The 21,263-nt window shown below is 49.1% G+C and overlaps 1 protein-coding gene across 1 annotated transcript in view; it reads right to left on the reverse strand.

Annotated features, from left to right (window-relative positions):
* Positions 1-8,731: 8,731 nt before the first annotated feature.
* LOC135828787 (leucine-rich repeat-containing protein 15-like) overlaps positions 8,732-21,263 on the reverse strand; it is a 220,229-nt gene continuing 207,697 nt past the window's right edge. The window contains exons 17-18 of the mRNA XM_065341220.1: positions 16,927-17,049; positions 8,732-9,111 (exon numbers count right to left, since the gene is read on the reverse strand). Of these exons, the coding sequence (XP_065197292.1) occupies positions 9,002-9,111; positions 16,927-17,049 (233 nt within the window). The 3' untranslated portion in view covers positions 8,732-9,001. The remainder of the gene's footprint in view (positions 9,112-16,926; positions 17,050-21,263) is intronic.

Genomic DNA, 21,263 nt, shown 5'->3' on the forward strand with positions numbered 1-21,263 from the left:
TACACTTTGTTCTGCAGCGTTGTGAGTGGTGTTGGAGTAGAAATTGCTGACTAGACGTCGCGAAGGTGCGAGCTTTCCTGCGCAGGTATGAGTTTGGACGAATTTCAGCATGGTCGAGTGGACAAATTCAAAATTGTTTATTTCAAGAAAAACCCCTCAAAGGGATGACGGGGACATGTCCTCAGTGCTAGAAGAATTGTTCTACTATCTGCTGGTGTACATGTATAGTGCTTGCTTATTGAGGACGTACACGTAGCTAGCTGTTTTATCAGCGCTTCTAATTTGGCTATTTTCAAAAACAACCATTTGTTGCATCAAGGAATGATGGCCCTCGCCTGCTGGGATGCTGGCGTGGCTAAGCGGTGCTGGTCAAAGAAATCTTCTACATGTAAGGTGAGGCAATGTTGCCTTGATGGAGTTTTGTTCGTAGCTTGTTCTTGTACGCTGTGGCTTCTTGATGGAGTTTTGTTCGTAGCTTTTTCTTGTGCGCTGCGGCTCTTGATGGAGTTTAGTTCGTAGCTTGTTCTTGTACGCTGTGGCTTCTTGATGGAGTTTTGTTCGTAGCTTGTTCTTGTACGCTGTGGCTTCTTGATGGAGTTTTGTTCGAAGCTTGTTCTTGTACGCTTTGGCTCCTTGATGGAGTTTTGTTCGTAGCTTGTTCTTGTACGCTGTGGCTTCTTGATGGAGTTTTGTTCGTAGCTTGTTCTTGTACGCTGTGGCTTCTTGATGGAGTTTTGTTCGTAGCTTGTTCTTGTACGCTGTGGCTTCTTGATGGAGTTTTGTTCGTAGCTTGTTCTTGTACGCTTTGGCTTCTTGATGGAGTTTTGTTCGTAGCTTGTTCTTGTACGCTGTGGCTTCTTGATGGAGTTTTGTTCGTAGCTTGTTCTTGTACGTTGTGGCTTCTTGATGGAGTTTTGTTCGTAGCTTGTTCTTGTACGTTGTGGCGTCGCTCGTTTGTAGTCTCATGAATCATGTGATTTTTCCACCATTTTTTGAGGGTTTGCCAATTTCAAGGTTCCCTTCAGAATATTTTCCATGGCCTTTGCACAGTCGATCTACACCCCACAGGAAACGTACCTTTGAAATTTGGGCGAAATTGAAGATATCGACTTGCACAACTGTTCTGGTTTTCTCAGACCTGCTTTCTTAAAGTTTAAAACAGGGACCATATGTTCAAAAGTTACTGTAAAAAATGTAATTTTCGGTGTTACTTTAATTTCGGTGATTTCGGTAGAGAAGCCAAGCATTTCGATAGAGAAACCAAGCATTTCGGTAGAGAAACCAAGCATTTCGGTAGAGAAACCAAGCATTTCGGTAGAGAAACCAAGCATTTCGGTAGAGAAACCAAGCATTTCGGTAGAGAAACCAAGCATTTCGGTAGAGAAACCAAGCATTTCGGTAGAGAAACCAAGCATTTCGGTAGAGAAACCAAGCATTTCGGTAGAGAAACCAAGCATTTCGGTAGAGAAACCAAGCATTTCGGTAGAGAAACCAAGCATTTCGGTAGAGAAACCAAGCATTTCGGTAGAGAAACCAAGCATTTCGGTAGAGAAACCAAGCATTTCGGTAGAGAAACCAAGCATTTCGGTAGAGAAATGGTGTACTAGCTGTGCTAGTACTTGTTAGCAACAATCCGAACTAGCGCACACGCTGCACTGCATTGCTTTGTACTGCATTCAAGACTGACGTCATGCGCTTTGTTTTGCTGCGTAATCACAAATGGCACCAGCCCATTTTTGCGGAAAAGAAAAACAAATCTTGCTTGCCCTGTTGTGCTCTTCCAGACAACGGATCGTGCTTCAGCAGTGTTTCTTTTCCTTTCGTAGCTTTGCTGCCAGCCCGAGTGTCACCTCGACACTGTATTTCTTCAGTATGTCTGACCTTACTGTCGACACCGTCAAGGCAATGCCTTGCCAAGCCCTCCGCGGCGAGCCTTCTCAGAGCGGCTTGAATCCGAAAGGAAACTTAGTAAAAGTATTTTACAGGACCGTTTGCTGGCACAACTAGCCCTTGGTAGTGAGGTCTGCTCCGGCCAGGAGAACCAGCAACATGACAGTGCGGACACGGCTCGCGAGCCCAGAAGCCCGACGTGCACCAATGCCTCCTCCGCCAGCTCAGGCGACGCGGGCTCAACGGATCTCTGCGCTCCCGTACGGGACGAGGTGTAGTCGGCTTTGTCGGCCGCCATCTTATTATTATCGGAGAGCATTGCGCCGCTCCTCACCCAAGGCCAAGGCAATGCGGCAGCTGCCGCCACTACGCCAGGCCAAGCTCCTGTTACCCACCCGATCAGCCACCTGCACCAGCTGTGCCCAAGGCTGTGCAAGAACGTATCTTGCGAGGGGAGTTCGTAGATTTTTCAAGTTTGTTGCCTGAAATTCTTGCACACTTCCGGCCCAACACTGTGATTCCGGCTGGTGCACAGCCCGAATAACGATAGCCAGCTAAATATCGTTGAGTCGGATGACGCGAAGCAGGTGCGTCGCAAGGTTCACGATAATTACACATGTAGCTACCCGGCTCGAGGCATGGACCACATACATGTCTGTTATCACGGCTGCTGCCCTACACCGCACTGCTGAACTGATTGCGTACCAGCAGTTGATCCTGACTGCTAACTGCCAGTTCTTCCCAAGCGCGTGGCTAGAGTACGACCGCCAGCTGCGGATGCTCGTGGCCCAGTAACCAGGCACGAAGAGGTTGGACACCATCGACGTGAACCTATGGCAGATAGCTGTCATAGGCCATGCACACCCAAAATGCGCTCAATGTAAGACGGTCCATCCAGGGGCGGTTTGTGTCCTTTTCGTCCCGAAGCCAGCAGCATTTACCTCCAGTGGTCGCAACCATACCAGCGACGGCCAAGAAATCTGCCGCAACTTCAATGGAGGTCGCTGTTCTTCGTCGTCGTGCCGCTTCTCCCACACCTGCAGCCAGTGTGGCAAGGACCACCCATGCATCATGTGCAACCAGCAGCAGCGCAGAGCCAATCGGCCACCCCGCCGCTCCTAGCAGAATGGCTACTGAATCGCTTGACTCGGTACGTAGCTTCTTTCCTATACACTCTGCAGACACCACACTGCTAGCTGACCACTCTGCCCGCCTGTTACGTAACCACTCAGATCAATCATGTGTTGCGTATGTTCTCCATGGCCTGCGCCGTGACTTTACTCTTGGATCTGCCGGCCAACACGACATTTGGTTTTCTCTAATAATCTACCATTGGCTTTCACTCACTCGGCATTTATATCCGAGCAATTAGCTGCTTCCTGCGCCCGCGGCGAGACCACAGGCCCATTTCCGTCACCTCCATTTCAGTTCATGCGCCGCTCTGGTATTGGTGCCATCCCCAAAAAGAACGGCAAGCCGCGAATGATCCACCATCTGTCTAGTCCGGAAGGCACCGGCGCGAACGACAGCATTCCTGCCGAGCCGCTCTCTCTGCACTACGCGAGCATTGACAACGCGATCAACATCATCATGTCATGCCCACAGCCTGTGTATTTGTCCAAGCTCGATGTACGCAGTGCATTTCGGCAGATCCCAGTCCGCCGTCAGGACTTCGCTGGGAAGGCTCCTACTACTACGAGCGCTTTCTGCCTTTCGGCCTCCGCTCCAGCCCAGCCGTCTTTGACTCAGTAGCCACAGTAGTCAACTGGATCATGCAGCACGAGTTTGCTATAGATCACCGGTTTCACTACCTCGATGACTTTCTCGCTATCTCCACTGGTTTGGCTGCAGCCAACCAGCAACTCACCATCCCCCTCCGGGCATTCACGTATCTCGGCACTCCTCTTTGCTCCATCCCAGCTCGAAGGGCCATCACCATCATTGACCTTCCTTGGTATTGTCCTAGACTGCGAGCGCCACGAAGCTCGGCTACCAGAGGACAAGCTGTCCGAGATCCGTGCGCCACTCATGGCTACTATCAGCGAGCGCAGCATCGGCCAGCGTCAACTCGAGTCCCTCCTGGGGAAGCTCACTTTTGCTGCCCGAGTCATCGTTCCTGGACACACATTCATGCGTGAACTATGATCAGCGTGCCCTGAACTGTATCTGTGTATGCGAGTGCGGTGCATAAAGCCCACCTTGAGAATGGGTTTGCCGGCCCCTTAGTAGATGCGTGGCTTCTGAAGAGGGCGTTGAAGGGCATCCAGCGATGCCATGGTACGGCTGCACTCACCCCTCGCCTTCCTATAACTATGCCAATCCTACGACACCTGACGGATGCACGCTGGAAAAGTAGTATCCTGAATGGCCATGACAAGCTGCTCTACCAAGCCGCCATGCTGCTTCTTTGGATTTCTTCGGTGCGCTGAATTCACTAATGGCATCACACGGGGCTGTACTAGCTCCCCTGGTGACGGACGCCTGCAACTCTTCCTGCTTTCATCCAAGACGGACCCATTCGGTAAAGGCGTTACTAGTGACATTGGCCCGTCTGTACCGCCGTACTGCCCGGCCCGTGCCATTGTTAGCTACCCATCTGTCACTCGTCGCGAGGGACCGGAGCAACTCTTGTTCGTATTCTCGAACAGACAGCAGCCGACCAGGCAGTCATTCACAGTAACAGTATGGTCTCTTGTCGCTGCGGCCGGTGTACCATCCCAGTCGAACTACTCCGGGCATTTGGTCCACATTGGTGCAGCCACCACCGCTGCTATGGCTAGTGCTCCCGACTCCTTCTTCCGAGTGGCAGGTCAGTGGAAAGAGCGATGCGTGTCTACGCTACATCCAGACTACAACAAGCGCATAGCGCCAGCTATCGTCCCGGCTTGCTGCCGTGCCATGGATGCCATGATCCCCAACTCGGGTGAGTAATGAGCTACTGAACTCTAGCTGCGCAATGCTTGCCTGTGCTGACATTAATTGACCCTTGCTGTGCGTCAATAGTGCTTAGCTAACGGAGTGCTGGTTTCATGGGTCCACTCTCACAACTGGTGTTATCTAGCTATTTGCTGCGGCTCTGCCTTGCGCTATATTACATCCATTTAGCATTGCAGCTCTACGTTGAGCTAACAGCAGCTCTACTTTGAGCTAACAGCAGCTCTACTTTGAGCTAACAGCAGCTCTACTTTGAGCTAACCGCAGCTCTACTTTGAGCTAACAGCAGCTCTACTTTGAGCTAACCGCAGCTCTACTTTGAGCTAACAGCAGCTCTACTTTGAGCTAACAGCAGCTCTACCTTGAGCTAACAGCAGCTCTACTTTGAGCTAACAGCAGCTCTACTTTGAGCTAACAGCAGCTCTACTTTGAGCTAATCGCAGCTCTACTTTGAGCTAACAGCAGCTCTACTTTGAGCTAACCGCAGCTCTACTTTGAGCTAACCGCAGCTCTACTTTGAGCTAACCGCAGCTCTACTTTGAGCTAACAGCAGCTCTACTTTGAGCTAACAGCAGCTCTGCTCTGAGCTAACAGCAGCTCTGCTCTGAGCTAACACCAGCTCTACTTTGAGCTTCAAACCAGTTGTTTCGAAACCAGCACTCCTCAATCCAAAGATGCCTCTTTGTTGACTTGTTTGTGTGAGGGATGGGGCTAACCAAGCATTTCGGTAGAGAAACCAAGCATTTCGGTAGAGAAACCAAGCATTTCGGTAGAGAAACCAAGCATTTCGGTAGAGAAACCAAGCATTTCGGTAGAGAAACCAAGCATTTCGGTAGAGAAACCAAGCATTTCGGTAGAGAAACCAAGCATTTCGGTAGAGAAACCAAGCATTTCGGTAGAGAAACCAAGCATTTCGGTAGAGAAACCAAGCATTTCGGTAGAGAAACCAAGCATTTCGGTAGAGAAACCAAGCATTTCGGTAGAGAAACCAAGCATTTCGGTAGAGAAACCAAGCATTTCGGTAAACCAAGCACCTACATTAAAAGTACACCTACCGGCACTAGAATGTGCACTGTGTGTGTGTGTGTGTGTGTGTGTGTGTGTGTGTGTGTGTGTGTGTGTGTGTGTGTGTGTGTGTGTGTGTGTGTGTGTGTGTGTGTGTGTGTGTGTGTGTGTGTGTGTGTGTGTGTGTGTGTGTGTGTGTGTGTGTGTGTGTGTGTGTGTGTGTGTGTGTGTGTGTGTGTGTGTGTGTGTGTGTGTGTGTGTGTGTGTGTGTGTGTGTGTGTGTGTGTGTGTGTGTGTGTGTGTGTGTGTGTGTGTGTGTGTGTGTGTGTGTGTGTGTGTGTGTGTGTGTGTGTGTGTGTGTGTGTGTGTGTGTGTGTGTGTGTGTGTGTGTGTGTGTGTGTGTGTGTGTGTGTGTGTGTGTGTGTGTGTGTGTGTGTGTGTGTGTGTGTGTGTGTGTGTGTGTGTGTGTGTGTGTGTGTGTGTGTGTGTGTGTGTGTGTGTGTGTGTGTGTGTGTGTGTGTGTGTGTGTGTGTGTGTGTGTGTGTGTGTGTGTGTGTGTGTGTGTGTGTGTGTGTGTGTGTGTGTGTGTGTGTGTGTGTGTGTGTGTGTGTGTGTGTGAAGGGAACACTGATCATCTAATTCTGGATGACACCTGAAACCTGGCAGATCCCTTGTACGGAAATTTTAATGCACCTAAAAGTACATGTTTTACAATAGACACCCTTAGCAAACAACAGTAACGCTATTTTTTACGGTACTCGTACCTTGATCACCCAAATAGCGTTGAAGCTGCAGCGTATAAACGTTATGGGGGCTGATTTATCGTTGTGACCAACGGTACGTGTTTTGGCCAAATATTGCATAGTCCGTACGCATTTCACCTTGTATCGCGTATATGGTGACAAAAATGGTTGTACCGCGCGAAATCAAAGCTACTCTCGTGGCAACAGCGTACTAAAAATAGCGTGCATCTTGCTAAAGGTCGAACCCAAATCACGGTATTTTCCCCCTTACGATAATACCGTTACAACATAACGTTGTTTGCTAAGGGTGTCTAATAACCGGTTTGTCCAACACTAACGATTAAAGGCCGGATAATCTCAAGTCGGAGAGTGCATAAATAAGAACAAAAATGAATGATGTGAAACTGACATGCACCGAACCCTTATTCAGCTGCATCACGTCGTGAATGCGCAAACTAGCCGCCTTATAACTTGGAATTTTATAAGTTATGGAGCAACGTGATAACTCTTGTTGCCTCATGCCCTCCCGGAAAAAGCTTTGGCTTTTGTCTTTCTTGCATCCCCTCATTATTATCGTGTTTTGGTCGGACTTTGAGTAGTGCGCTATCTCCTTGGAACATGCGAGTAAACGTGAACGCTGGTGGTTGTGCATGTGTCTGTATATGCCTGAGTGTGTCTTAGAGTGTGCCTAGGCATGTGTGTGTGTGGGTGCGTGCGTAATGGTAATTCCGTTGCTGGGTTCTCTCCCAGTGACCACCACTGCATAGCGGGATCTCCCAGTGACCACTACTGCATAGCGGGATTTCCCAGTGACCACCACTGCATAGCGGGATTTGTAAATTCAATTACTTCCTGTAAAGCAACAAACTTTCGCGGCGCGCAAATTTAGCGTTTTCATAATTTGGACTGATTCACGATGAGAAACTTTTGCTATTCTATCTCTTCAGTTGTACCTTGTACTGTCTACAATCAATGCACGGAGAGGTTTTATATTCGCGAATGTGTGGTGGTCGCGAAAATAGCGAAATTTAATCTGTAGCGAAAGTTTCTCACTTTACAGTAGTTCATGTCTAGCACAGTTCCCAGACCTGGCTCCGGGCTGTCTAGCACAGTTCCCAGACCTGGCTCTGGGCTGTCTAGCACAGTTCCCAGACCTGGCTCCGGGCTGTCTAGCACAGTTCCCAGACCTGTTTCGGGCTGTCTAGCACAGTTCCCAGACCTGGCTCCGGGCTGTCTACCACAGTTCCCAGACCTGGCTCCGGGCTGTCTAGCACAGTTCCCAGACCTGGCTCCGGGCTGTCTAGCACAGTTCCCAGACTTGGCTCCAGGCTGTCTAGCACAGTTCCCAGACCTGGCTCCGGGCTGAATACCACAGTTCCCAGACCTGGTTCCAGGCTGTCTAGCACAGTTCCCAGACCTGGCTCCGGGCTGACCGTGTATGAAACATAGACACACACAGACACACACAAGATCACCCACACCAACATACACCCCTCATCCTCCCCCCCCCCCCACACACACTAGCATGGATAAACACACAGATACATTTCACACACTCACATACACGCCTTCCTTCCTTCTTCCTTCTTCTCCACTGCCATGACTGGCTAAGTGGCCCCATACGGGTCAGCTCTTGGATTAGCGCTGTCTCCGGGAAGCGGCACCAGGACCCGACGACCGACGTGACGGCGCATTCCCACGGGTTATAATTGCTATTGAACGCCGCGATGTACAACGATGCCGTGCGAGCTCATCCCCAGTCGGTGTTGGGCGACCACTTGTCAAAACTAAGCAATCTCCGACAGTATATTGATGAGAGCCAAACCAAAGCGTCTCCTGGAGGCCAACGATGTCCATTCCATACTTTTCGAGCTGACGACACACAAGGTCAATTTTTCTCTCCTCGCGAATATTCGAACAAACTTTCCTTGATTTTTTGCTTTGGACGCCGTATTCAAATTTCCGTCAGTGTCGACAAGAGTCCTGACGTTCCACGTTCCCAGAGACAGAACAACCTTTCGAGCCGCTGGTGCACGCGAGTGAAAAGACTCTGGGCGAGGGTTTGCAAGACCTCTACACCCAGGCGAAAGAGGGTCAGCATACACGCACACTCATACACACATGCAAGCACAGCCATACAATTACTTCCAGGATTAAACTTGATGGAAACCAGCTAATCTCTTCCAAGCTTCAATCACAAACTATTCCTACACAAACATGTGAGAGGGAGACTGTCATTACACCGAAAGCTGTCGGTGCCTACAGGCTAAGAAATGCAATCTTTTTGGGAAAACACACACAACAAACAAACTCTCCATAAATAACATACTTTGTGGATAATTAATAGTAACGAGAAATGTGGCGAAAATCATGCTTGCAATTCAAATTGAAATCAGAGACGCCAACAAAATTATTATGCCTGCCATTAATCACACGATCAGTGTCATCATTGCCAGGGTAAATGTAACCATGGTGATACAAATGGTGGGAAGGAGTAGTGAGCCGCTCCTGGGCATCCCGGGTGAATCACTTGTAACGACTTCATGGTTGAGAAGAGGAGCATGGACAAGAAAAAGAAAGAAACACAGGTATGTATGTCAGGTACTACTAGAGGACAATGTGTATAATCAAGAGAAGATAAACAAAAGTGTGCAACTCCGGGATGGGTTGGCCCGCGGCGGAATTATTTGTTGACGTAATCTTTTCTACGATGCACGCGCTGCGTGTCTTATGGAAGGTTTTGCCTCGTGGACTTGGCCGGGCTGTACATTACAAGGTCGGTGCCCAGCACGTGCTCTCACACTGTTCTGCTGCAAAATGCGCATTTTTCTGAAAAAAAGGTGACGTCAACCAAAAATTCCGCCGCGGGCGGGGGTATCTGCAGATTGTGCAAAAAAGATCCGGAGTTGCACACTCTTGTTTTTTCTATCCTTGGTATAATGTACAACGTTATATATATGTAGGACTCAGTATAGAGTCCAAGCACTATATGATGTCCAGCACCCTATATAGAGTCCATTGGTCCAAAATCCACTATACAGAGTCCAGGAGTCCACTCAGTTTTGATCAGCTTCATCCTGCCGCGCAATCCCCTATAAGGAGTACACTTTTTCTACAAGTCCCCTATTCACAGTCCAGGAGTCCAGTTTATCCAGTCACGCCGTCCTGTGTGTTGTGCCCGAAAGAGAACAAACACATTTTCAGTTTTGCTTGCCTCGTGGCAGCGCATTCCTTTCTCCACTTTAGCCATGGCTCCCAGTTCTGCTGTGCAGTTGCTGACAGTAATCTGTCTTGAGGTAACCAAGGAGGATAAGGAGACGTTCAAAATCAAATCTGGAAAGCGTCTTGTGGTTCTCTGAAGACGTTTCATCAGTGCGCGGGATGAAAGCAGAAATTGCAGAACGAGAAAAGTTCAGTGTTGTCCTGAAGACTGAACTGCTGTTACATACTAGAGAGACCGAATATAAGGTAAATAGGTGCGAGGTACATATTGTGACATAACTAACACCAGGGTACTAAAGGTGACACCTACATAGTATCTACTACCACATTACTCCAATGCTTTAGTAAAAAGCTAGCAACCGAATGAAATGGGCAAAAAACCGAGTAAATCAATTTCGAATGATCATATATCTTGCTGAATCGAATGATTAACCCAACACTTTAGCAACAAGAAGTTGAAACGAATGATCAACCCAAACACTCTAGCAACGAGAAGATATTACTGCTGTCTATTCTTGCTCATAACTTTGATAGAATGAATGCTGCTATTGTCACTACTCCGGCTACTAAGGATGCCATGCTATTATAGTAAAATTGTTTCAATCGTATCCCAGCCGCTCCACAGGCATGCTCACTCTGCTAGAACGTCGAGGCAGCTGTGGCTGGTTGTTGTCGGCTCGGGCTTCTTCTTCCGTTGTGCCTGCAGCATCTTTGTCAGACCCAGGGCTACGGCTCCGCTCGGTGGTCGCCTCAGTTGCTGATGGCGGGATAGTCTCCCTGACTTGCCGGCGGTTTCTTATGGCCGTGCGCACACCGTCTTCCACCACCACTTGACGGCCTTCCTGTCGTACGACACACCATTCCTTGGCCGGTTGACTATATCCGTCTTGCAGTACCACTTTACTGCCTGGCTCGAGAGCAGGGAGCTCCCGCACGCCTCTCTTCTGATCGTGTTGATGGGCCATTCGCATTTTTTGGTCAATTTGCTTCTCCCGGTTGATGATTTGACCGTTAGCTAGATTCGGCAATCGTCCTCGAAGGGCCCGTCCAAAGAATGCTTCTCCTGGTGATGTCCCAATCATCCGATTCACGGATGTACGAATGCCGAATAGCGCTTGCTGGAGTCGCTGTCTCAGAGGTAGTGATGAAGGTATCCCACTCAATCGCCTGCGCACGACGCCATGGAATCTCTCCACCATTCCGTTGGAGCATGGATACCGCGGGCTCGACTTGATATGCTTGACTCCTGCTTTCCGGAGAAAAGTTTCTGTTTCGTCCGACACCAGCTGTGGCCCATTGTCGCTAACTAGCTCCACCGGTAGACCATGTCTTGCGAATACTTCCGACAATGCTTGTATTATGACTCTCGACGTGGTGCTGGATAGCAAGAGCAACTCGGGATATCGGGATCCGTAGTCGATGACCGACAAGAAGTGATGATCCTCGATCTCCACGAGGTCCACCGCCACCCGATACCAGACTGGTAGGATTTCTGACGGTTGGAGGGGTTGTGGAGGATTCCGCTGCCTCTTCCAGCATGTCGAGCATGTCCTAGCGAATTCTGAGGCATCTTTGCTCATGGACGGCCACCATACACTTTGTCGCTACGTGTCCAGAAACGTGTCGAGTCCTGGATGGCCTTCGTGTGCGATACGGAGGACTTGGTCATACAAGGTATCGGGTATGACGATGCGATTGTTATGCATGACGATGTCATCAACCACTGACAACGAGTCCCTTATTCGAAAGTATACCTCGTCGCTGCCGTCGCATGTATTCCACTTGCCTTGTAACACTCTGTTCCTGACTCGACTTAGCTGACCATCAGTGTCTGTGGCTAGCCGGACATCTTCGCAAGAGATTGGAGCTTCCCCCAGGATTAAGCCAACATACTCCTTCATTGACCTGGCCTCTGCCGGACTGGCTTCCACTGCTTGGGAGGGGGCTCTCGATAGCGCGTCAGTACAAATCATTGACGTTCCTGGCGTATAGGTCAACTGAAAGTCGTATGGGAGGATTGCCAGCAGCCATCGCTGCAATCGGGCTGGCACCTGATCGAATTCCTTTTTTACGATTGCCACCAGAGGCTTGTGGTCAGTGAATACGATCACTTGTCGCCCCAGTACGAATTGGCGGAATTTTACCAAGCCGAAAACCACAGCCAGCATCTCTCTCTCAAGCTGCGAATACCGTGTCTCGGGATCCTTGAGAGCTTTGCTAGCGCATGACACGGGTTGAAAGCGGCCATGATTGTCCTTCTGCCACAGTATAGCTCCCAGGCCACATGGAGATGCATCCACACTAATGGCCGTCTCCCTGGTTGGCGTGACGTCGAAGAACGACAGACGTAACAATCTAGACGCGGCCTCCTCTTTGAGTGTGTTGAACTCCATCCAGAGCGAGTTGTCTGCGACGAATGGCTCGCGTTTTGCCAATGTCCTGACCGGTGCCGTTGCGTCCGCTAATCCAGGGATGAATTTTCCGAGGTATGTTAGCATACCAAGGAATCGCCGTACATCCGACTGAGATTCTGGCAGAGGCATGTCTAGGATTGCCTTCACTTTGTCTGGGTCAGGATTGACGCCCTGGGCGTTCAGTATGCTGCCAAGGTATCTAACCTCACTTTGCTTCCACTGACATTTGTCGTTGTTCAATTTCAGCTGTGCCGTTTGTAGTCGCTCTAGGACTCGCTGCAGTCGTTCATCGTGTTGCTTGATGCTGTCACCGGTGACCAGTACATCATCTACGTACACGAAGACTCCTGGGATACCAGCGAGCAGGTCAGACATGACCCTTTGGAAGATTTCCGGGGCGCATGAGATGCCGAAGGGTAACCGCTTGAATCGGAACAAACCTTCCTCCGTCGTGAAAGTTGTGTACGGCTGTGAGCTGGATGACAGCGGGATTTGGTGGAATCCAGACTCTGCGTCCAAGACCGAGAAAATCGTTGCACCGTGGATTTGGGCTGTTATTTCCTCAGCGGTAGGCATGGCTCTCTTCTCCCGAATGATGTTTTGGTTCAACTTCCTGTAATCTATACACAAGCGAAGCTTGCCGTTAGATTTGCGGCTAGGAACTATCGGTGAGATCCATGGAGTCGCCTCTTTCACTGGTTCGATAATTCCAGCCTCCAACATTCGACTTAGTTCTGCCTTGACCTCCTCGCGGATGCTGAAAGCATGTCGTCGGCAGGCAGACGCCACAGGCACGGCGTTTGGGTCCACGACCCAATAGCGGGGATCATGAGCTGCGCGTAGCGTTGCCGCAGGCTCCATGGTATAAGCCTCTTCGAATTCGTCTTCGACCACCAATGTATCTTCCTCTATTTTATTGCTGAGTCTGTCTTTCCGGAGGCAGACCTGAGGAAAGTGGCCCACTATCCCACAGTGCCGGCATCTAGTCCGGCCTGCCGGGCAAAAGGATCTTCCCGGGGTATGTTCTCCCCCACAATACTTGCACGCTCCTTTCCGCCTTTTATGTCGAGGAGGTTGTGCCGAGGCTCCTGCCACTTTCCTGGACTCCTCTCCTGACATGACTCTGTTTACCATTGGTGTCGATGATGATGATAGCGGCTGCGGAGTCGGTGCTACTGGCTGCTCGTACAGTAGCGAGTCCAGTATAGATGCTTCCATTCCTACTGCCTTTGCTGATGCCGCAGTTAGCGTCAGATCTGCGGTCGCTAGGAGTTCTCGTCTTATAGCTGATGACTGCAGTCCTTCAATGAACTGGTCTCTGATGACTCCATTCACGATTGTGTCCACATCGGTGCTGTCGAAGCTGCATTGGTGTGCCATAGCCCGAAGGGCCGACAAATAGGCTGTCACAGTCTCCCCATTCCTCTGCTTCCGACCTCTAAACCTGTGCCGTTCTGCTGTCAGGTTGATGGAAGGCTTGAAATACTTCTCCAAGGCCGTTTTCAGAGGAGTGTACGTGTCAGGTGGGACATCCCCTTCTGCCTCAGCTGTGGTCACAACCAAGCCTTTGGTGATCCGCCGGAGGTCGATTCCGCCAATATTCAGCAGCAGTTTCCTCTTCTGCGCGGCTGCGTCGATCTTCTGTAGGTCAAGGTAGGCTTCGAAGTCTTCCAACCACAAGGCGAATTCCTCAGCTTGGTTCGTGTCCTCAGAGACTTGAAAGGAACTTGGGGCTCTGCCGAGAGAACTTGCCATCTTGAGTCCTGCTTGTTCACTGCGCCAATGTTGTCCTGAAGACTGAACTGCTGTTACATACTAGAGAGACCGAATATAAGGTAAATAGGTGCGAGGTACATATTGTGACATAACTAACACCAGGGTACTAAAGGTGACACCTACATAGTATCTACTACCACATTCAGCACAGTTCAAATCTAACGAGTCAGGTACACTGACACTCTCTTTCGTTCGACGCCACAAGGATCCCCTGTTTGGCTGGCCATTGCTGCCAGTAAGACGTTTGAACGGTTTCATCAGAGCGAGGGATGAAAGCAGAAAGCGGAGAAAGAGAAAAGTTCTGCACAGTTCCAACCTGACGAGTCAGATACACTGACACTCTCTTTCGTTCGACGCCACAAGGATACCCCTGTTTGACTGGACAAGAGCTGCCTGTACCACCGTGTCAAAAGGCTGTCCAACTACATGACAGGACGATGACTGAGGTAAGGAAGCTTTTACTCGTTTCGATTGGTCTGCTGTTCTGTCGTTATGCTTGAATTTGTTTCCATTTTCAAGGAGCGTATCGTGTTTGTTTGATGTTGCTTGAATGAATGCCCTAAAAGTAATCAACCACTTCGTAATAGACCTCAAGGACTGCAAGGACTTTGCATCAATCGTATACGATCGTCTAGCTATCATCAATTATTATAATTATTTCATGAGAAATGTATTTTTATCCCTGTGAAAATTATGTGAAACTCCACGACACTCTTCCTCTACAAATTATAGTATGATGTCAAATACAATGGGATCCACAAACGCAGTGCCAGTGTACTAGTAGTAGTAGGAGGATTGCTTGTATGCCAATGACAAGAAAAAGCTTCAAGCTAATACTCGTATTCCCTGAAGTAACCGTTTTGATGTCACGAACATGACATTGTGTCAGTGAAACTGCCTCGTGACAACAAATCATTGCATTTCCATCTTGGGGAAGACTGACTGACAGCAACGCTTTACAGATTGTTCAAATCATCTCATTTCAATTTAGTTGCAGTGAAACACTGTGTACACTACATGTATGTCGGTGTGTCTGTGGGTCTTGAGTGTGCACAAACGATCTTATTCCTTGTATTACTAATAGATTATTGTCCCCACCGTCACCTGTTCACAGGTCTTTGAGTGGATTGATTTTCATTGAGCATCACATTCGTTGAGAACTTGGTAGTTGTGTGCTCCCATGCATCATTACGGTAATAAGCGTATCCTTGTGCTATCTATTTGTTGCAGGTGTGCTGATCTTCAAAAGCTTGCGGAACTGAGTGCTGCTGAACATTTGCATGGCCATGAGCAATGGTGAATCTTTCTATTGCACTCTCAGCATGTGCTAGTATTATGCTGACCACTGCACCATGTTACTCTCTTACACAACTATGTGTATGTAAACGTGCGTGTACCCGTCCCCGTAAGCATTCGTTTCGTATAATTATTTGTTATCCCTCTTGACTTTACGTGTAAATGGGTGGACGTTTGCATGGCTGTTGGAGTTGCGTGTGTATTGTGTCTCTACTCTTTTATTGGTGTTTTCTTGGCGTTCTATAAGTTTGTGTGTGTGTGTGTGTGTGTGTGTGTGTGTGTGTGTGTGTGTGTGTGTGTGTGTGTGTGTGTGTGTGTGTGCGCGCAATAGTTTGAAAACAAATAATTGATCCTGGGCTCTACATTATTCTCTTTCGATTCTTGTTTTTTTCTAGGTATTTTCTTGGCGTTGTGTGGGTGTGAACATGTGTGTGTGTGCGTGCACAATAATTTGGCAACACTGCATGATTGAGATATTGTAATTTGCAGCGTCTGCGTAGAGACCACTTGATTTGAGGATGGTGTTTGTAGGGTTTTTCATGTAGTGAAGTGGCTGCAGTGGCGCCTCAATACATATTTTTTATCTTGAGAAGTGAATGATGTAAAGGATAAGGGAGAGGCCGTTTTCTGGTTAATATTCACTGCTTACAGCAGATCCTATGTCTAATTTCGAACTCGATAGGGTATGCCTAATTGGCTGGACTTTATACAGGGAGTGTTGTCCACATAAAGACTCTTTAATCTTTATAGTTGATTTCAAAATTTGGACTCCGTACAGTTGATTTTGGACCAATGGACTCTATATAGGGGTGAAGCCATTTGGCTGGACTCTATACAGGGAGTGATGTCCATCTAAACTGAGCTCACAGTTGATTCCAATTTTGGACTCTGTACTGTGGATTTTGGACCAATGGACTCTATATAGGGGTTGGACATCATATAGGGGCTGGACGCTCTACTGAGTCCAACATATTCATACTCAATCTGTGGACAGCTACCTGTTTCGATCTCATTTGATATCGTAGGCGGCGAAAATAGAAATCGAGTGGTGAGTTGTGACATGGAAAAATGTGCGCACAAGTTATGGGATCCAGTCCACGAACCGAACCATATTTTGAACAGTCAGACTTGCACAATCTAGCACCAAACTGACCATGAGCATTGAAACATCCCACGGCAAGGAAGTGGGAATGTGCAAGCTTGACTGTTAAAAAATACCTTTAGTCAGTCGATGGCTCTTGTAGCAATAGGTCTCCTACTCATCGGTCCAGGGAAGTTCTGGGTAACTTTTCGTGTATCTTATGGCTTGTTTGTATGGGTATGTTGGGTTCTCACTGGGTTTCCGATGGGGGCAGTGCTTTCCGGAGGTAAGACCCAACAAAAGCGGGGGCCAGATTTTAGCTTTTACTGTTTTCTGATGATTGCTTGGGGGTGAAACTCGAAGATAACACACAGTAATCATTTCCTTCCTTTTGTGGGTAGGTCTGTCTGTACAGCCTGGAGCCTTTCTGTTTCAGAGGTCCAATAGAGTGAATCATCCGATGCTGCAAAGGCACTTCATGAGAGGGATAAACAACTAGACAGAGGAACAGTTGGGGCGACATACATACCGCTTGACCAACACACATTGTCAGTGAGCGGCATACCTGTACATTGTCCGCCGTCTCCATAGTAACCAGCGTTGCAAGTGCATGTGAAGTTGCCAACCGTATCATTACACATGGCATTGTAATGACATGCATGATTCCCACGAACACATTCGTCAATATCTACAGAAAGACAAAAAAAAGCAGCCAGCAGTCAATGATGTGGTAACTGTTGCACGTTGAAACACGGCAATATCTTGGTTAATCATTGTTGCCATTGTCACCATCTGAGTTATGCACCCAATGATGGCAAATTTGCCAAACAGCGCCTCCTTCTGCAAGCTAAAATGTTTGCTCTGTAGTACAATTTTTTCTTTCGCAAAGTCATGAGTCGTGGAGACTGCTCCACCTTACGCAGCCACAAAAACTGCAACCTAGCACAATTTGGAAAAACACGTAGCTATAATGTTTTGGATCCGAAATTCACGCTGGAGCCTATTCGGGCATGTGCTTTGCCTGGGTAAGGACACGCCAGCACGATTGAGCATGGAACGATACTTTCAGGCACCCGAGGGGAGGTACCTTGGGAGGCCGAGGGTGACACTGCCAATAAAGCTCCACACCGATCTGTCCCAGACGGACAATGGACAGCTGCGGAGTGCCGAGGACTTGCACCGTTTCACATATGCATTGTTCTTCCCTGCTGAGCTTGCCCCCCACTGAATAGATGTAGTATTATCACCTTTTGTTTCGCTCTTTTTCACCTTCGTTCACTTTTATTTGTCCATATAAGATTAGTTCAAGTAGTTCCCATTCCATTGTTACGTAGATTCACTGATGATTGTAACAAGAAAAGAGTTCTGAACGAATCCTCGCTTTCCCTTCCTTGTGTGCCTTGCGATAATCGTACAACATTTTACACATACATGTCGACATATATGAAATGCTTACTGTGCAATTAGTTGTCTTTGTAGCTAGTAAAGGCCTCTTTTTACGGGCAAACAGAATACAATTGACAGTGGCATGGCGAATGATTAGAACACAACACCAAAAAATGAAAACAATTGTATGTTTGAAACTCGGGTATTGAGCCAATAATAAAAGTAGAAAGGAAAAGAACATATGGAAACGAGTTAAGAGTAACTCTCCACCACTGTAACTTGATACTTTATACAGTCAGTCAAATCGCCTACTGGTCTCGTCATCGTCCAGTGACAATCGACATTCTTTGTTCCGTTGGGACTGTGGCTTTTGCTCGTTTTCGTTGCGCTTGCCTTCCCCTCTTTGGTCTTCCCATAACCTTGAACCTTCCAAGTTGGAAGGCTGTCGGTTAGCGCTACGGAGATGTGTTGAAGCTAGGTGTCAGGACGTCGAATGTCTCAGTACTCTGTCAGTTTTGTGCCTAGTTGTTGCACTTTCTGACTGTATAATATAGTATCTAGTTACAGTGGTGGAGAGTTACTCTTAACTCGTTTCCATATGTCCTTTTCCTTTCTACAATGGTATGTGTGAAAAAACGCAAAAAACGAGAAACAAAAAAACAAACAAAAAACACCAAAACAACCCCAAAAAAGCCCCAAAAAACAGGAAAATACAAGGGCACTGTTCTGCCCACCATCGTCTCCAAAACCTCACAGCCGGCCCTCCGAGATTGCCAACTCTCGCAATGCATTCACAGGACGGTGATATGACGATGGAGCACCGCGGATGCACATGATCGCCGACCGCAATAATGCAAACGCAAGTCGACACCGGACATATGTCATTGTCTGGGCATACAACTTCGTGTCCTTACTCCAAATGAGGCCACACAGGCGCTTAACAAATCTGGAGCACTCTGGCGCACAACAACCGACCGTGGTGAAAACTAGTGGAGTAAATGTCCCACGGTCCACATTGATGATATGCTCAACATACTGCAGCTTCTTCTTCCTCTCATGCTCCGCCAACAGTTTGTCGAGAGGTTTGGTGGCATAGGACGGAGCATCGGGATGAAAAACCCGGACATCCAGGACAGCATTCTGTGCCCTGGTCCACAGCCCTCGAGCCCGGATATCAGCGCGAGCATCGTTGGCGGTGATAGTTGAGGCTGCCAGAAACACCTCTCCCGAAACCGGAGCAAGCTGAGGCTCGACAGCGACATCCGAGCAAACTTCAGTAAGTAAGTCGGCAAGAATATCGCGAACTTCATTGTGCCGAATGGTGGGGACACCACCAGTAGGGCAATACATGGCATGGGCCGGACTAAACGGTTGGCCACAAGAGCAGGTAGTAGGCACATCAACGAATGCCCAGTCATACCGCAACGCCACCGCATCCCTGGAATCTCCCTTCGACAGATGATATCCAAGTTCTCTGATAGGCAGTGTGTTGAGCCAGCTAGAGACACCTCGGGAGGACAAATGCTCCAAACGACGCGCCATATCCGCCGACGCCGACTGCCGCAGCTGGCGGAACTCAGCCTCACTTGCTGTGCCGCGTTGTCTGGCAAAATCCTTCTTGGCTGTCATAGCATCTTGCCGAACACGTTCCGGTGCTTGCTTGGTCCATGATGTGTTGTTCTGTTGCAGAATTTCACTAACCTTGGCTGCTGTCATTGCTCTGGAAGTGTCGCGCCCTGTCCCGCTCATGCTGTGAAAGTGTGGAATGGCCATTCCCCCGAAACGAGTCGGCAGCCTGAGCATCACCAAATCCTCCGTGGTGAATGCATCTCGACCAGTTGCAGCCGGCAAGAACTCAGTTTCGATTACCTTGTCCAACGCTGATACTCCGTCCTCCGGAATGGGAACCGTACAAAAGAGGTAGACCCAACGACCTCGCAGGCCATGAGTCAAAGCTGCATAAGCCGCGTGAGGCTCTGTGCTGGCAAACTTTGCTTATGTGCGTAGCTCCTTGCACCAATCATCAACCCTCTCCCTCACTTGGCTGGCAACATCATCAGGCTCCCCGATGTATGAGCCCAGATATTTAGTGCTGCCGGTGACAATGCGGACACCGGTGCCTTCAAACAGATGTGAAGCCTCCTCCTCCAATCCGGGCTTCACTAGAAGTAGGGTTTTGTCCGGATTGGTGAAATATCCATACAGGCGACCGTGTTCCTGGATTGTTGTCCACCAGTCTCGAATCGCTCTCATCCTGCCAGCACCACTGGAGTCATCTGCATACCAAATCTGCTTAACGGCGTCGTGTTGCTGCTGCATATGCCGAATGATGGGGAGTGTGGCCAATGCATAAAATGCCAGGGACAGCGGGTCTCCCTGGGTAGTACCCTCCTTTGACGAAATCTCCCCGCCACCAGCCACAAACAGACGTGCCTCCGACTGATAGGGGTTTAGAAGAATGGTGGATAGTGCTGGACAGAGGCGCTGAACGTTATGCAGAGCTGCCTGTCGGTTTATGCTGTTGAATGCGTTACTGGCATCCACCAACAGCACTCCCTCAGTGGACGATTCGTTGTAGATGTCTTTCATGGCATGCACTGCTGCTTCAATGCCACCTGGTGATCCAGCGCATTTCTGAAGATGTCCGCAGGCTGCCTCCATGTCAGTGGAAGCAATGCGCAGAATAGCCTTCAATACTATCCGCCTAAGCACCTCGCCCACGCCAATAGGGCGTACGCCAGGCTGCTTGTCAAGGGCGATCAGCCGGCAAGACAGTAACGGCACCAGGCCTTCAGCGGGAAGAACACGGGTAGCAAGAAGACGAGAGAGGTCAGCAATAGCCTGGCACAGACTGGTTGATGCCCCCTTAAAAGAGGAGCACATCCGCCGCCAACATGCTGAGTCCATCCCAGACGGACCTGCAGATCCCTCCAAGTGCATCGCCACGGATTTCAGAAACTCAGCAGTGAGGCCATCGAGACGTAGGCCTTCAACACCGGGGGCATCCCCAGGCAGCATGGCTTCAGAAGGTGGTAGCCGAGCCTCCGGATGCTTGTCCAGTAATGCCTCTTTGACAGGAAAAGAGGAACCATCCCGGAGAGGTACGGTATCTTTGATGTTCAGCACACCACCCACTTCACCACGTCTGACTGGATCCAGGCATCTAAGTGCATCATGCACACGGCCCTGGCACATGAGGTCGGAGAAGTGGCGAGCCTCATCTTCCTCACCTCGCTTGCGGCCTCCCTTACGAGGCCGAAACAGCAAGTCTTGCATGCAGCGGCCTTCGCTCATTAATGACGTCAAATTCCCCGCTTGCCACTATGCCATTCGCCGCTGCAAATGCAGAGTATTCTCCTTTGGTTTGCTATGGCTACGGGTGGACTGCAACATCAGGGAAGGAAGCACGGAGAACCGGTAGAGAGCGATGCAGTCAGTGCCAGCAGAGTCAGTGAACCATCGAAGCTCTGCAACTAATAGAGTGACAAAAGCATTGCCAATGGACCCCGTCAGGAT

The sequence above is a fragment of the Sycon ciliatum genome, chromosome 12, assembly GCF_964019385.1.
Source record: "Sycon ciliatum chromosome 12, ocSycCili1.1, whole genome shotgun sequence".
Classification (NCBI taxonomy): domain Eukaryota; kingdom Metazoa; phylum Porifera; class Calcarea; order Leucosolenida; family Sycettidae; genus Sycon; species Sycon ciliatum.